An 18,079-nucleotide genomic window follows, 5' to 3' on the forward strand; every position below is an offset into this window, starting at 1 on the left:
ACTTCGAAATTACTTATACGCGCGATTTTCTGTTGTCTATATTAAGCATTGAGCCTTAGGGCTTTCACACATTAGGCTGCAGTGGCAGTGGTATTTTTATGGAACCTTATGGACACTTATAGGAAGCAGGACCGAGGCTCTTATAAAATGTGCGAGTTTAGTTAAAAAACGTTGCGGTCTAATGTAGAAACGCCCTTAGTCAGTAATAACGGGTCCAATTACTTCTCTTTCATACACCCTTTAAAGGCAGCGAATGCACAATTTGTTTACGTGCTGGTCACGCAAATATGACTGGTAAACAACCTTATTATTGTAGTAGTCAATCGATAGTTTTACATACATACGTAAGGCTATAGATTTCCTCTGGTTTTTACCGATACGATTGTTTATCAGTACGGTGAAAAAGTATCCAGAACTTCTATACTAATATAATAAAATGGAAACAGCCTGGAGCCTTTCCTAGAAATGCTCCGACACCACTGCACGGATTTGAAAAAATCTTTCGCTATTTTAAAGCTACATAATGCCTGAGTTACAGAGGCTATATTTTATCCGTCAGTTCCCATGGGCTGCGCCTAAAATCGCCGGAAAACAAATAGTCTTCTATGTTATTGCCAAGATACATCGTGGATTTTCATCGTAGAAATGTATTATCTAAGTTTATTAATCCATCAGAATCAAACACATTTTTGATTATTTGTTTTTCTATTGTTACAGGTAACACACATTCACATCTTCTATTAACTGACTTCTTGGCCCAGACTGCACCAAAGCAGAACCGAAAAACTGTATAAACCTTTACTAATAAACTTTTGCTTCAAATATAGCATAAGATCGGTCAATGACCAAAAACCCAAAACAAATTGCATACTACCTAGTTGACGCTGGGATTCCCCGAGTAACAAAAAGATTTACCAAAGAACACTTGACGTCTCAATCAACACTTCTAAATAAAAAGAAAGCGGAATCAGCGTAAAGGTACGTTTTGGACTGCCGTTTTCGCTGCCGACTGCAAGTCCCGACCGCACATGCCTCGACTGCATGAAATCGGCGGCAGCACTACTGGTTTGTATGTATTTACATGAAACGGTTTTGGATCCAAGCGGTAACAGCATGTGCAGTCGCTGTCAGATATCGATGTCAGATATGTTCCAAAGAGATACCGCGGCCCTGGTACATAAAAGGCCTACGACGGAACACGACGCTTTTTAGTCAGTAAGAGTCTGACACTCCCTCACCGCTGCTAACCCACAGCGGGAGGGGTCCTTTGATGATTTTTGACGTCGTTAAAAAAAATAAAAAAACTTGAGAGGTGTCAAGGGACACCCGGATGGAACGAAGTTCCTTTCGATTAATTAGTGAGAGAGAGACAGACAGACAGAGAAACATGCTACGCCGCACAGCTTACAATACCTTACTATAGCAAAAAGTGTCGTGACAACTTTTCGTAGGAATTTTTTTCGTCTAGCTCCCTTTCACAACGGGCGATAAGGTACTTCGTTCCAAAAAGATGTCAGGTATCTGACGGTTAAATGAAAATACAAGTCAGTAGTGTAGCTGCGGATGTCGACAGTAGCAGTCGACAGCTAGCATTCAAAAAGTACCTTAAACCTCTCGATAGACAAGACAGTCGAAAGTTAAGTGCACCGAGCGTTGAAATGATGCCTCTATCCGAAAAAACAATAGCCCAAAAGTGGAACGTTCTTTTATCCAGGTCAGTCAATAGTCTAGTTTTAAATTGAACGGTTTTCTATATCTAATCCGAATACATCGATTGAGTAAATAAAGTTGTATAAGCAACACATAAGGTTAGCCTAAGTTATGTAGTTTTGGGACTACGGCTAAAGACGGATGTTGAAGTGGAATCAATCGTTTTTGAGTGTTTTAAAACATTTTAGAGATGTTTGTGGGTTTTACTGTGATGTAAATTATGTTGATCCTATTTTCTTTGCTCTCATTCATTTTTTTTTTTTTTCTTTATAAGGTCAGAATTTTACTAAAACGGGATTTACTGTTAAACTTCTAGTTCTGCTGCCCTTATCAAATGCAGCATGACTTCTTCCATACCTTCCTATCTGACATCATCTCCCATGTAATAATACTCTTTAAAACCACATTGTATTTTAGACAGTCCACCCATCGTTTATTTGTTCATCCTCTTCTATATCCATCCTCATTTATGCTTAACACCTTTCTTTCGAACAGGACATGAGAACGGCCTGAGAAAATATGGTCCTATAATCGCAAATTATTTCCGATGATTTTAGGCAGACTTAGAGCTCTCTAAACTCTTTGAAGAATAATTCAGGAAGTACTTACACATCTCAATCTTCCATATAATTTCTTCCTCATCCTCTTCATCTCGCCTTGTCCAGATCTTGCACAAAACTTTGAAGATCCGAGCCGCGAATGATGTCATATTTGAACGATTTTATTGTCGGTACACTTCACAATCCACTCTTGATTTTATAAAAGAATATCTTGCAACTGGTTACAATTTGGACCGTATATTCCAAAAGTTTGCAAAAATCTGCGTTCTAATTCACATAAAGTCTAGTAACTACTCCACTTTTAATTTAGATCACAAATCCTAGAAAATCGCGCCAAAACCAACCGATTATTTGCAATCGTTCGCTGACACTGATCGTGTCACCGTAAGCACGACAAACCGACAACTGCCTCCAAGATAACAAAGCAACGTTTTCCGCTAAAAGTAAAGATTTATAGCAAAAAAACGTATCATAAAAAGACATGCAAATATGAAAGACTCTTTTTTCTGCCAATCTCGTTTTCAATTAGAACGTAATAAAAAGTTAATCTTCAGTCAACAAAGAGTGGGAACAATTTGCCTAATGGACCGTTCGAATTTCAAATTGGTGGTGAATAAAAACGCATCCTTCCTGCTTCCGTATTGGCCAGTTCGTTTTTCCCGCGTGTTTTGTGTATAAAATGGCGGTCTGTGACGTAGTGTCGTCAGTCTAGGGATAACTACCATCCCTTGAGGTTGTTTAGTGGTGTGCTAATTGGATTGCTTTTACCGATCGGGTGAGTTAACTTTCTTTATCATTTCTAAATACATGAATATCTAAAAAAAAAATGAGAGAGAAAGTCAGTCAAATTGTTGGCTAGGGATCAATCAATTGACCATTATAAACTCAAAAAAAATATTGCACCAAAATAAATAACCTAAGTAAAATATCCAAAAACTAATCAAAAACATCGTCTATTTCCGATACGGCCGACCATTTTCTAATTTGCATAAACCTATATACGGGCCAATATGAAGTATTTTGAATGTATCAAAGTCAGCTTTTATTTACTATCATATCCCAAAAAAACTGAAGACAGCAAAACACAAATTAATTTGGTTCTGTTTTGAAAGCCCACAGAATTTGCTATCAACAATCATGATAGGCTATCGTTTACTACCTAATAACTAAAATCAATAATACTTTTATGTTTTCGCATGAGGCTTTCTGGGTTGCGAAATATTTGGCCTTCAGAAAATATCTATAGAATCCGGGTTCCTTTTCATCGTCTATTGAAAATGCGTACAAAGCTACAAATAGATTTATAAGATGATGGAACGTAGGATGTAGTGTGCTTACATTGCAATTTGCAAATCCGAGGTCCTTGTCGATCATATCATACCTCTAGTTTGGCCAAATTCTCAATTCGGGAAATTGATGGATTGACATTTTCATTTTCGGGCAAAACACGGCGGGATATGCCTCCTTTTTTTTTGAGTTGACAAATCAGCAGAGGACTCCTCCCGTTGTTGGTATATCGGGAGCAAATATATGGCTTTTACTGACTAAAACTCTTCTTAGTCCTTCTGGAACTCTTTGAGTAACGAAGAGGAGAGTACTCCTTGGTAAGACTGGTTGTCATACTTTCTGGCTTCTGTCTACCCGTGACATTTGCCAAAGTTTTTTGGTTCCTTCTGGAATCTTTTGAGTACCAAAGAGGAAAGTAACTCCTTGGTAATGCTGGTTGTCAGCCTTTCTGGCTACATAAAGACTGCCAAAGACGTCCAAATGACTGCCGGTAGCCAAACAACACCAATTTCACGTGCCTTCCGAAACACGAGACTCCTGTTACCCTGCCATTAACAATCTTATCATCAATTTATCCTCACGGTTTTTAAACCTTGAGGTTTGACGAATTTCTATACCCCATGGACCGAAACATCATCAATTATGGTAATCATTTTAGTGACAAAACAATGAGTTTTCCATTGTTTTTTTGATTACGTTGAACTGTTACTAAATCTATATGGAACAGTAAGTTTATATCTTAACTTGTAGACGTTAATTGGACCAGTTAGTGTTCAAGTGTGAATCTAGTGTGTAGTTCTTTTTTGGGCTACTGGTAAATATACTAAATTTTACGTATTTCCAAATATATTCTAGATTTTAGTGGTTACTGTTAACTGCTACATATGATCTGCTTAGCCTTTTTCCAACATAGTTCAAGTCCAACTGAGTACCAGTGGTCTACATGTAGCCACTGCCTATCTGACCTCCTCAACTCAGTTACCATGGCAACCCGATACTCTTTGATGAGGCTAGTTGTCAGACTTACTGGCTTTTGACTACCCATAACGACTGCCAAAGACGGTTCAACGAATCAAATAGGTATCTCAGTTACTTAAGTTTCTAAAACTGTTGTCAGCCCTAACCATATGACGTGTTTAAAATGACACCACATCAAATGATTTTACTGGTGTCTGTCACATGACACTGCATTCATGAGCCATTGTTATAGTACACTTTACGGCGATTTGACCATTTGGCTTCCATGGTGGATCATACCATGGTATCAAGGTGACCTCCTCTTATACTGACTTTATTATTGACTAATTGTTTCACCCGCGTCTTGAAGGAACTACTGCCTATAACGGGATAAAATATAGCCTATGTTGCTCGGGAAGAGTGCAGCTTTCCAACTGTGGAAGTATTTTTGAAATCGGTTCTGTAGGTTTGAGCCTTTATGGTACAAATAAAAAAATATTCCCATTTATTATATGTATAGATAGAGCTCGTGGCTTAGAAATAGCCACATTACTCCTTTGATCATAAGGCTAAGCAACGCTTGGCTCGGTCGTTCCGTAGGTGATCATGTCATGACAAGTTCCTAAGTGTTTTAGGTGATCTTCACACTGCCCCGCATCACGCTGCATCTTGCGTGTCGACGCACCTACGCGCGTTCCTGCGGGAGTGCAGATCTGCATCATCGTGCGGGTTTTTCACGCACTCACGCGTGTAGGTGCGTTTTGTAAATTCACGCACAGCGAGTTCCATTTTCAAATATACACGTCACGCCCATTCAAAATCACGCGCGGCATTGCGGGATTCAGTGTGCCATACCTTGCGTCTCGCCCCGCACCTACGCGCGGGGGTGCGTGTTTCTCCGCATGTATGTGCATGATCCGCATGAACGCGCGTGGATGCATTTTCAGTGTGTTGGACTATGCGTGTTTTCCATACAAACGGAGATATTTCCATACAACGGAAAAAAACGCATCCACGCACTACGCTGCATCATGCGGGGCAGTGTGATAATCGCCTTATTGGTGTCATTTAAATATCTTTGACAGACGTTACGGGTAGTCAGAAATTCTGACGATCAGATAGAGGTTGGGTTGAGAAGGTCACATAGGCAGTCGCTCCTTGTAAAGCAGTGGTACTCAGCTGCATCCAGTTAGACTGGAAGCCGACCCCAACATAGTTGGGAAAAAGCCATGTAAATGACTTGCACGAGTTATTTTTCGTTTATATGTTTCTGCATAATATGCATGTGTGTGAAATATTAGTAATGTGATATCGATAATATTATTGCAATGCGATTTTTTTGTTATTGTATCGATTTACAATATTTCTTAGAAATTGTACTGACGTATTTTGTTTTGATTTTTGTTTGAAATTCCAAGATCTGATGATGAATCGTGGAAGTGTCTTATTTTCTTTTTCTAAATACCAGGAACTTTTTAACATAACAAAGAATGGCAGAATTTAAGAATCGCAAAATCATTGGTTAACAGGCCCATTGAGACTTCCTAAGAGAAATAAATATCTGTATTGTTCAGTCCATAGCTAAGGACTTCCAAATCTATTCAGCCAACAAAAGAAGAACCTATACTTTCGCATTTACCAATTATGGATCTCCGAAATAATAAATTCAAAATATATGTGCATATGTTATCTGATTAAAATATTAAAGAGAAAACATTGTTTGTACCCTAAGCCCTAAAGGCACCGAAACTACTGAAAAATTCTTTCAGAGTTGGAAAGCTACACTCTTCCCGAGTAACACAGGCTATATTTTATCCCGGTACGGGCAGTAGTTCCCACGGGACGCGTCAGAAACCGCGGGATAACGACAACTTTATACGTAAAACTGATTCTCGTGATTTAACCTGCGTCCCAAACTACATTATAAAAAGTAAATACCAAACTCTATACCATATAAGTAAGCATTAGTCAAACAGAAAAAAAAAGCTAGTCTGTCGGTCTGTCTGTCCTTCAGTTGTGCAAAAAATTCACGACCAGTTCAACGACCCGAGCACTCGCGAAATTACACGAGGTTACACGAACACCGCATCGTTAGGACGTACTAATATTATAAAGAAGAGTAATAGATTTTGTGACTTTGTAGAGGGAAATCTCTGGAACTACTGAACCGATTTTCATAGATAGTCATACTTTATTATGAGCACCAATTTTTTTACAATTTTGATATTAGAACTCGGGACGCGAGTGGAACCGCGGACGGAAACTGGTGAAAACTAATATGACAAATCACCAAAATATCCTAGTCAAAACTGATTGATCTCTCTAGTCATCATTTTTCTAAGCTTCTTTAAACTATATTGGGGTCGCCTTCCAGTCTAACCGGATGCAGCTGAGTACCAGTGTTTTACAAGGAGCAGCTGCCCTATCTGAACTCCTCATCCCAGTTACCCGGGCAACCCAATACCCATTGGTAAGACTGGTTCCCAGACTTACTGGTTTCTGACTACCCGTAACGACTGCCAAAAAATTTCAAAGTACAGCCTTAATCTGTCTAGTTGTAATTATAGTTCGGCCATTCAGAGAATGCGTTCCTGACACGTCGCGATTGAACTGACGACGTAACTTTGCAATGGCGTTGCAGTTACGATAAAAATATTTTTGCTGGTTGTTTACCGTTTTAACAATTGAGGAGCATTAAAACAACATTATTATATCAATAATCAATGAATGTAGTTACGTCGTCAGTTCAATCGCGACGTGTCAGGAACGCATTCTCTGAATGGCCGAACTATAAAGAATTAAAACGATTCAAAACATTGAAATTAAAATTAAACGTGGCCTCTGTGAGCAAGGCTTGTGCCGGCGCATTTACCTTAACCGTCACGTGGCGTGAATATACAACTGTAGATAGGCGAGTAGATATTAAACGTACGCGGCCTCACAGAGGACAATGACAGGTGTGAATATGTATTAGTTATTTTATTGTCCTGTTAATAGGTATTAGAAACGCGATACTGGATATGGAAGGATTTTTACTAAGGTTTTTTTTATCGTTTCGTAAAGTAGATACTACAGTAAATTAGTTTATAAATGAGAAAGTCACAGGCTTATTATTACTATTGCCATAATTACCAATGCGACCTTTAAAGGAGCGTTCTCCTTTTTTAAAAGGCTGGCAACGCACTTTTGATTCTTCTGATGTTGTTCTTATGCACTATTATTAAAACTTATCTTACTTAAGTTCTACTTCATAGCATTTCTGCAGCAGAATTTTTATAAATGTAACACATACAGAATCCTGATTGAGAAGCCCCTAAAATTGAGTGACATTTCAATATTTAGCCGAATGACTTATAATTTTCCTTTCTAAGAAAAACGGTCATATCACAATAATCTATGAGATTTCTCGCTTCATTGGTGACTAATAAAGTACAAGAAATTACAGCGAGCGAGCCAAAATATTCCGTTCGCGACACACTCACCGAGTTTTGAAATAGAAACGTAATTAATTGTAGTTAATTTTAATTGTACGGCCTCGAGACCTGACATGACAGGATTATTTTTAGATTTTTCGCGTGAAATTGATAGTGAAAACAGTTTTAGTGATTAATGTCTACTTATTCTGATTGTGAACTTAAGTTTTATAAGCTTATTTAACTTAAACTATTGAATCTACTTTTATGTAAATATGTGTATAACCTTTCTAAACGTAAGTTTGTATTAAAAAAAAATATTTTTAGCCTATAATGTCTCACTGCTGGGCAAAGGCCTCCCCATCTCGCTTACACACTTCCCGATCTTTCGACCAGGTCCACCAGTAAAAAAAATATAAAAATAAAGTTAAAAATACTTCATAATTTACGATTTTGAAAAAAAAAAAAAACAATTTAAATTCGTCATACCCAAAGGCCCTTATAAAAAAACAACGCGACGTATTAGGTAACAAACTTGCGTCACAAAAGGCATTTCAAACGAGTGTGACCTCTTTTTTAAACTCGCATAATCTTTGATATCGTAACGACATCGTTATAGCGAACGAACGTAACGGCACGTTATCGTCGATAGCTTATCGCTGTGAGCCGTTCGCGTTTATACCTGCGCGCGCGCATACACATCGCTCACCGTTCCAAATTCAAACGAATTTAGAAATTGTGCGATTCGATTTTTGAATTTCGACTGCGTTGTGACGTAAGTGATTTTTTTTTCTTTATTTTTTTTTATCATGGTATGAAGAGGTTTTGATTTTAAGGTTTTATATAGTTTTGGTTTCTTACCATGTTTGAAATAATTATTACGAAGGTTATGCTAATTTAAACGTATGCATAGATGACGTCATAGAGTTAGGTTATTTTACATAATAATATGATAATATGGTCCGTTTCATAATAGTTTTTTGTTATCAATGTATGCGGGAATTATTACTTGAATGTGTGCGAATGTGTTTTGGGTTATTTTGTATCGACGATGCATTGTCTTGTCGTTAATATAATAAGTTATTTTTAACTGCTCTTCATACTTAGTTTGCTTTAGAAATAATGACCGGAACGTTTAAGTAAATGTAATGTAAATTTATGCATCGGTATTACTGAGTAATTCAAAGTCAAAATTGTTTAAAAAGTGGACTAGTCAAATTGGCACTTTTTCATGTCAATAAACAAAAGGTCAGCCAATAACAGTTTATCATTTAAATTACACTTAATTATGTATTTAACATTATCTAATTCTACACCACAGATGACTTAATAGTTATGTCTACACTAATATAAATAAACTACGGACGGAAGCCGTCCGCGGCTTCGCCGAGTTCGGTTCTATCGCGTTTCCAAGAGAAGTCTTCAAAAGTCCGGGATAAAAACTATCCTATGTTCTTTCTCGAGGTCAACTCTATCTCTGTACCAAATTTTATTAAAATCAGTTCAGTGGTTTAGACGTGAAAGCGTAACAGACAGACAGACATACAGAGTTACTTTCGCATTTATAATATTAGTAGGGATAATAATTTAAACTAGGTATATAAATAGAAATAATTCTTCTGTACAGTTGTATATTTATTTGTAACTTTTCTCTAAGATCCGAGATAATAATTAAGTCCATAATTAAATATTTTAAAACTACAACGTTTTGTATGACGCACAAGAATCCTAAAATTTTTATTATTATATTATATTTTATACTTTATATCAGTTTTTTTTTAAGATTCAATTTAATTTTGAAAGTGAATCAATACATATTAATTTTCTTATATAACCTTTTCAAATAATAATCTCAGTTTCTTTAAAACAAGCAAAAACTAAAAAGAACGCCATCTCAGTTCTTGGCATCGGTCCGGGGTTTGATTCTCAGCTGAGATAAAACGTTGTTTTGCACCACGTCCGACCCTGTGGCTTTGAAAGTCAAATTATTTTGACTTCCAGCTAAAATATCATTTTTATTTTATTTCTAACGAGAAACTAAATATTCTATCTTACTAAAACTACTTATAAACGTAAAGTTTGTATGTATGAATGTTTGCTCCTAATTAACTCAAAAACTACTGAATAGATTTTATTGAAACTTTGCAGTAATATAGCTTACACATCAGAATAATATACATGCTACTTTTTATCCGTCTTCTAGAAGTAGTTTCCTTCAAGAAGCGTGTGAAACTGCTAGCGGAAAATAGCTTGATAAAAATATATCAAAAGTGCAGTTAGTTTATACAAATATTAAGTATATTTATTTTTAGAATAACAAGGCATTAACCTCTGTAACAACCTTCAACTTATTTGCAATGGCTTAAAATATATGATAGTGCCTCTTCATATTTTTATCTGTACTAAATATAAATATCAGTATTAAAATATATTGTATGTTAGTTCATCCGGTACACGAGCACTTTTTAGGTGCGTTGGTGTTTACCTAACCTAAACGATATTTTTTTTATAATCACTGTTGTGCCTCGCAAGCATCGCCGTGGGAAAACCTAGTAGATATTTGTCATATTTATCTTATGAAGACCAATAAAACGAAAAAATGTGAGTCGTACTTGCGCCTGAAGGGTTCCGTACAATTATATTTATTTATAAAATTGTCAAAAAAAAAAACATGTTCATTGTACGGGAGATAAAATCTTTATTTTAATGTACATCGTTTTCAGTATTTGTTGTATAGAGGCAGTAAATAATACATCATTTGTGAATTCTTAGAAAACGGATCCTAATTTTGCACTTGGTTAAAGAGCACTAAAACATCTAAAGAGATGACAGTGTCCTCTTTCATACACATAACTAAATCTTATTCGTAATAATATCATATACATTATATTAATCGTATTATCTGTAAACTAATATAAAGCGTCATTGTCTCAATACAAGACAGTTTTTGTTGTAAATATTATGAGTCATAATGTTCTTCGTATTAAAAATAAATGGCGTATGTATCTCAAAGTTTGATACTTATATTACGTTTGACTTTTATGTATCTCTCAATTGTTTTAAACTCTTTTGATATAAAGTAGTTTAGTAGTCCTTTCTCAGGGCTTCTACCTAATTCTAATACAACCTTTTTCTTTTCCACCTAAATCAGTTCAGTAATTTGGCGTAAAAGCACGACAGACATATAGAGCCATTTTAGCATTTATACTTGCTAAAAATTATCTATAATGTAATACATCATAATGTAGTTATCTAGCTGCCTCTAATTTCGCCAAACCCGGACAAACATTTAAAAAACCCGGACATTTGGCGTAAATCGCATTTTTTCCCCCAACGAGTACGATTTTTTGTAACAAAATAATACTTTTACTATTTAGTTTTATTTACTTTTACATTTGTAATCCATTTACTATTATCATATACTTAAATTCAATGAGGTGCTTCCTTACATGAAAAGTGTCCGGGTTTTCCCCGGACACTTCTTGAAACCCCGCCCGGACGGTCCCCGGACGGCCTCAAAACGAGGACAAATCCGGGGAAACCCGGACGGATGGCAGCCCTATCTACAATGCATAAAATATATATTTGAGTATGACTTTTTGGGATTTCCGTGTGCATAACAATTTTGCGTTTTTTTTTCTTCTTGATATTTAAATCAACCGGACTCTGACATATACGTGTACGTCTATAAACCTAAATATGTAATCTTATCTCAGAAGTTATCAATAAAAATACCGAAATGAGCTTAGTGGATTAAATACGGAAGCTGGTTCAAATTGAGTCAGATATTGTTCTCTACAAAGTTTTTGCCGTCACGGAAAATTCATGGAATACTTATTGCGCAGATATTTTTTAAACTAGCTGGAAAAAGGTTAGGCGGATGTTGTGCCCTGGTATATGAGTAGAATTTTATCATTTTTCTTTAGTGGTTCCCTCAAAAAAAAAAAAAATAGATAGACGGGGATAGAGAATAATCGTTGCCTTGTTTGGTTTAAGCAGCCTTACATACACACCTATAACTTGTACGTCAAAGTTTTTATTGCAGCATCATTCGCAATACTAACTTATCTTATTTTATTTTTATCATAACGAATGGCATTTCGTGGAACTATCTGCCTGCTACAAAATATTTCTATAGTGCACTGTTTTAGAGAGACAGTGACTGTCAAAGTTTTATTATCCACTACGGGGGTTCATGGCATAATAATGTCAGATTCCAGAGTCCTAAGTAATCCAGAATCTATTAAAAAAACATATGAAGCATTTTCCAGTTTTCATTAAAGAATCTAAAATAATTTACGCCAATACGATCTCTAAAATTAAAATACTAGATTCCTTTCAAAATAAATTACTTAGCAGGTATCAAGTTTGAGAATAATTGTCAGCTTGTGCAACAAAAATGTGCACTTTATAATTAAAAAGTGAAAGTATGTTTATGCGCTATTTGCAAAGACCTGTTCGTATGAACTTTGTATTTACGGGTAACACAAGTTGTGGCTAAATAACAGCCAATCATAAGGTTAAGCAACGCTTATCGCGGCAGTCATTGGATGGATGACCATCTTGTCATGCCGCGTTAAAGAGGTGGGTCCCGGCTGTTATTTGTACATCTTTAGTAGTAGTTATGGCTGGTTAGAAGCCAGAAGATCTGAGAACCGGTCTAACCAAGAGGTATTGGGTTACCCGGGTAACTGGGTTGAGGGGGTCAGATAGGGCAGTCGCTCCTTGTAAAGCACTGGTACTCAGCTACATCCGATTAGACTGGAAGCCGACCCCAACATAGTTGGGAAAAAGGCTCGGAGGATGATGATGAGTTTTGCACACTAGTACGCAGCTGCATTTGATCAGACTGGCAGCCGACCCCAACATATTTAGGAAAAGGCTGAATCATCAAATAACTTCTTTCACTGTGAGCGCAAGCGTGACGGAGTGACACACTCACTGACTAAAACCCACCATGTTCCTTCTTAAGCCCTTTGTGCACCAGTGCCGTGGTCTTCCAAACAATCCTACCCTCTGTTAGAGTATCCTTAATGAGAGTTCAAAGTCCACATACCTGAGTACTCAATAGTGGTCTCATTCAGCCTCTAATGGGTCTAGATTTAACTGAATTGATTGTTTCAGTCTAGACTCTAGACTGTATGTAATTAACTGAGACGGTGATGTAACCCGTCATAGTTTTAATGTAGGTGGGATCTCCTAGTAGGCAGAAGTTTGTAGATGCGCAATTTTGGACGCAAAAAGACTAGACTTGAAGATTCTTTTGCGCAGTTTTTGGAGAAGTCGTTGTGGTGGCACTAGCTTCTGCCAGTTTTACACGCGTCCCGTGGAACCTTCCTGCACCCGGATAAAATATAGCCTATGTTACTCAGAAAGAGTGTAGCTTTCCAACAGCGATATAATTTATCAAATTGGTTCAGTAGTTTCGCAACCTGTAGGGTACATGCCCCTCGATAAATGGGCTATCTAACCCTGGAAGAACTTTTCAAATAGGACAAGTAATTCTTGAGATAAGCAAACAACTCATCATCTGCGGAGCCTTTTCCCAACTATGTTGGGGTCGGCTTCCAGTCTAACCAGATGCAGCTGAGTACCAGTGTTTCACAAGGAGCAAACAACCAAATTCTTCATCTCTATAATATTAGTATAGATAAAAATGAGCATACTTACTTGAGAGTGCTCATTTTCCCTTTCGCCGAAGATCGTGGTTTGTTCATTAGTGTTACAGTTATATTTAGACTGCAAATGACCTAGTCATGTACAGTTTCAGTTTATGTCTCAAAGCACTAATAATATACTTGCGTATCTTATATCTAGCTTCCTCCCGTAGTTTCGTCCGCGTCCCGAGGAAACTAATGCCCGTACCCGGATAGAATATAGCCTATGTTACTCGGGAATAATGTAGTTTTTAAATCTATTTAGTAACTTCGGAGCCTTAGGGTACAAACAAACAAACAAAAAACCTTTTTATTGTATAGGTATAGATTTCAACTGTTTCGCTCGCCTCCCATAAAAAATATAGCGAATTGTTCCTGGACATATGTAGGCTATGTAACACTGAAATAATTTATGTAATACTTCAACAACAAACAAATGCTCCACCTTTATAATATTAGTATATATTCTTCATCATCAGACTTTTATCGTCCCACTGCTGGGCTGCGGCCTCCTCTCACACAGAGAAGGATTGAGCGTAATCACTACGCTTACTCAAGGCAGATTAATTCCAGAATTGAAAGTCCAGGTTTCCTCAAGATGTTTTCCTTCACCTGATATACATATGTATATTAGTATAGATTGCCTGTAGTATTTTCGTTCTAAGGTCTATAAAGGTAAGGTTTGACCCTGTGCCCTTAGCAGACACCCACATATTTTCCGCTATTCGACCTTATTAGTATGGGACAATGATTTTAGCCTTCGTTTTTAGATTTAGAATATTTTGCTTGAAAAACATGAATATATTATACACATTAAACAATATTTAAAACTAGTTCTCTCCCGCGTTTTCTTCGGCGTCCCATGTGAACTATTCCAGGGTCATCTCAATCGATTCAGCCGTTTTAGCGTGAAAGCGTAACAAACAAACTCGTATTCCCACCTTATGTAGGTATTTATAAAGACATAATCCCTAGTAATTTTATCTAAAAATTGAGTATCTCATAATTATCTAGAAATACACTGAAGTGCATAAAAAATTAAAGCCACTATCATATTTTAAAACTCAAGCTATTCATACAGTCAATAATCTCCATAGGTACATTAATTTAACAAGTCGAATGGCACGTTTCAATACCACATATCTTTCCGCCCTAACGAATCCATCACGTTATTCGTTATTTCGTTATACGACACTGAATCATGCGCACCACAAAAATAGATATGACGTAACCATACAAGTTTCCTGTACACACCAAACAAGCGAAAATAAACCTTATGTACGTAAGACAAAGTCGGATTTCAGTTGTAAATAAAGTTCAATGTCAGATGCATGAGTTTCGCAAACTATAATCATGATTCGAACACATTTGATTATGGAGTGTGTTCGGCGTTTGAAATTTTAAATTTGATTCTTTTTTTTTTATGTGTTCTTTATTTGAATGTGGTTTTGTTTTTTTGCGGTATTAGACTTTGTGTGGCCAGTTTTAAGGTGTGTTTTTGAATAGTGAGTTTTTATGTGCTCTTGCGCATACTTTTGTGTCGTTCTCATTTTTCGTTTAGTGTAACGGGCGTTATGCGCTAGCGGCGTTCGCTGCTTGCAGATAGCGTTGATAAAAGTACGTTTATCTGTTAGATAAGGCGTTATCTATTCAATATAGTTATTGTTGTTCCTCTGTCTTGTTTATTGATTGAGTTTGCCGACTTGGAAGAAGAGGTATGTGGTTTTTAATTATTAAATTTAAGTTTTTTTTATGGAGTGGTATTAATTTATATTAATATTATAAATCTGAAGAGTTTTCTTGAACGCGCTAATCTCCGGAACTACTGGACCGGTTCGAAAAATATTTTAGTATTAAACGCCTATTTATCAAGGAAGTATGCAGATTAGGTACTTTTTATCCAGGTGCGCGAAATTTATATTCGCAAAGTAGCTATCGGCTTGAATGAATACCTAATATCTTTTGATAAAATTAACAATGCGGTTTATTGTATATTATACTTACTTGTAAACCACGGTACTTTTGTTGTACATTTTTTACGATTGTTTAAGTACTTATTATTTTACGATTTTTTTGTATGAGGAAAATCCACAAGATGTTTTAAATAAAACTACTTTTACGGATTTTATCGCGTTATATTAATATTATTTAATCCCGACGTTTCGGATCCTTTACAGCATCCATGGTCACGGGCAGACTAAGGTGTTGGTCGTCTTGATATATTAGTTACAAACAGCTACCCTACATTTTGTTGATTATTATTGACAATCCGATTCACGCAAAACGAGCTCACTGTATCCTTAGGTCGAGCAGTTGTAGGCTTGGATTTTGATTTAATAGTTTCTATGATGGGATTCCAAGCAGGTGGTATGCACCAGCCATCTTCTCTATTGAAATTTGTAGTAAGTAGTTTTATTTAAATGTCTAATATTCGCGTAAGTGTCAGAAATCAATAAGATGTTTTATGATATTTGTTTCTCTCTGAACTTTCCATGCCTAATAGGAATAACATCATAATTTTTTTTTTCTGCCGTCATCTCGCAAGTTACATTCTTTCTAACCATATCGACTTTCACACAATCCAATAATTTTGTCTTTGGTCGTCCTCTTCAACGAAGTTTCCTTAATTATCGCGAAATATTTACCAATGCTTTTTATCGGTTCAATGCACCAATATTAACTTTTAATACTTCATAGTCAACATGAGATTACAGTTCGTTGACCTCGCCTCATAATTGGGTCATCGTACGCGAAAATTGTATAACACAGCAAACATACGTTTATCGATAATTCGGTATCAAATCGATTAATATGTTAGGAGTGTAAATTATAGTTTGACAACTTGATATGTGGCACTCGAGTTCCAGTTTCTAACATTATTTGGGTCAGAAATAAAAATAATCGAAATTATAAAAAATTGTATTCAATTAAGAAAGGCTTATTAATTTGCATTTTAAGCCTTTAATTTTTTAATTAGTCATTGCTTTCTGAAAGGCAGATTTTGTAATACGATGACAGTTCAAAAAATTGATAATAAGTGAAAGAAAAAAAAAAAGTATTTTTTCGTTTCCTTCATTGAAGGCTCCGGAACCCCTGTTGAAAAGCCCTCTCCCTCTCTTCCCGAGTAATCTAGGCTATGCTTTATCTCAGAAAGGGCAGAAGTTCCCCCCGGACGCGAGTGAAACCGCGGTAAAACAGCTATTTCATAGATAAAAGCGGTACAATCTTTTGATATATGAACAAGACATGTTTGTTTACTTAATCAAACTAGTACAAACTTAGAATAACGTGAACAAGTACATTTAGGACGAACAAACAGACAGAAACGTGTAACATTATCAATAGTTTCACCTTGTTTTGATTCCGTTACTGATAACACGTTATTTGTGATAACCCGTTATTGTAACGAAATGTTATCTAGAATGCAGCGGTGTAGGATAAATATTAATTTAGAGTTTCAGATTTATTCTTGTTTTCTTACAAATATTTTGATTGACACTAGCTTCCTCCCGCGGTTTTTTATCCCAAAAAGTAAACAATCGTAATATGGACTACAGATTTTTCAAAAAAAAAGATTACAAAGTAATACATGTGGCAAATAATTTTCGTTGACCTGCTTTAATAGTTATATTTCAAAAGTTATCACAAAAATCAATTTAATTTCACAACAACAGTTGTCAAAAAAACATGTTTCTCTACTTATCTGCGGGACAGTCCTCGAGTGCTCAAAACAAACCTGTCGACTTATAATCGTTTATCGATTAAATCGAACAAACATTTATATCGATACATCGATTAAATTTTATCAGTTTCCTTCCGATGTTTTTTTGCGATATTTTTTTAAGCACAGGAAGTTTACTTTTGTATTTTTTTTTCGTTTGTTTGTTTGTTGAAGCGTGTGACAAGTATTCGGCTTTTCAGCCTGTGTAATTTTTTTTTGACTTGGTAAAAAGTCTTTTTTATCTCTTTTCTATTGATTTCGTTCTATTGATGTTTTTTTTGTTAAGGAAGTATTGATGATAAATGTCGAATTTCACGCTTCAGTGGAGTAGGTGTGGCTTTTGTAAAAAAAGTAGTTAAAGTAAATTTCCTAGTCAATTGATGAGATTGGATGATTTTGTTCGTAATCAGAAGCTTAAAGCTATTGTCTGTTTATTGTTTTTTTTTTTTTTTGCTTTTCTATGAACACACGATAATGATGAGAAACTTGGAAATAGACTGATAGGTATTATAGAAAACCCTTTCTTTTTCTTTCATTACAACTTAAAAACACACAAATATGAAAATATATGTTTTTATCAATGCATCTTGAAATCTTTTTAAGATTTGAATAAACAAAAAAAAATGTTATCCCAGTTCTGTATTTTCCGTTTACAAAGTCTCAGACAAAAAATGGCCTTACTACACAAACTTAAACATCTGTACAAGTATTCAACAGACGTTTAAAAGTTTTTGTGGTACGACGGAAAATGTTTAGCAACCCTGTTATTATGCA

General features: G+C 35.9%; 2 protein-coding genes across 4 annotated transcripts in view; one reads left to right on the top strand and one right to left on the bottom strand.

Moving 5' to 3' along the window:
- Positions 1-2,452, bottom strand: part of LOC124643188 (AP-3 complex subunit sigma-2) — a 36,315-nt gene extending 33,863 nt beyond the window's left edge. Inside the window, exon 1 of the mRNA XM_047182068.1 lies at positions 2,320-2,452. Within this exon, the coding sequence (XP_047038024.1) occupies positions 2,320-2,361 (42 nt within the window). The 5' untranslated portion in view covers positions 2,362-2,452. The remainder of the gene's footprint in view (positions 1-2,319) is intronic.
- LOC124643187 (zinc transporter foi) overlaps positions 1-18,079 on the top strand; it is a 54,330-nt gene that overhangs the window by 21,725 nt on the left and 14,526 nt on the right. The window contains exon 1 of one of the 3 annotated variants that reach the window (XM_047182064.1): positions 2,984-3,045. The exons of 1 other annotated variant lie outside the window; for it this stretch is intronic. The gene's annotated coding sequence lies outside the window, so the exon portion shown is untranslated. Of the gene's footprint in view, positions 1-2,983; positions 3,046-7,726; positions 8,703-18,079 lie in introns of those variants that run through there. One more of the 3 variants, XM_047182063.1, reaches the window with a different exon arrangement.

This window comes from Helicoverpa zea, chromosome 27, assembly GCF_022581195.2.
Source record: "Helicoverpa zea isolate HzStark_Cry1AcR chromosome 27, ilHelZeax1.1, whole genome shotgun sequence".
NCBI classification, from domain to species: Eukaryota; Metazoa; Arthropoda; class Insecta; order Lepidoptera; family Noctuidae; genus Helicoverpa; species Helicoverpa zea.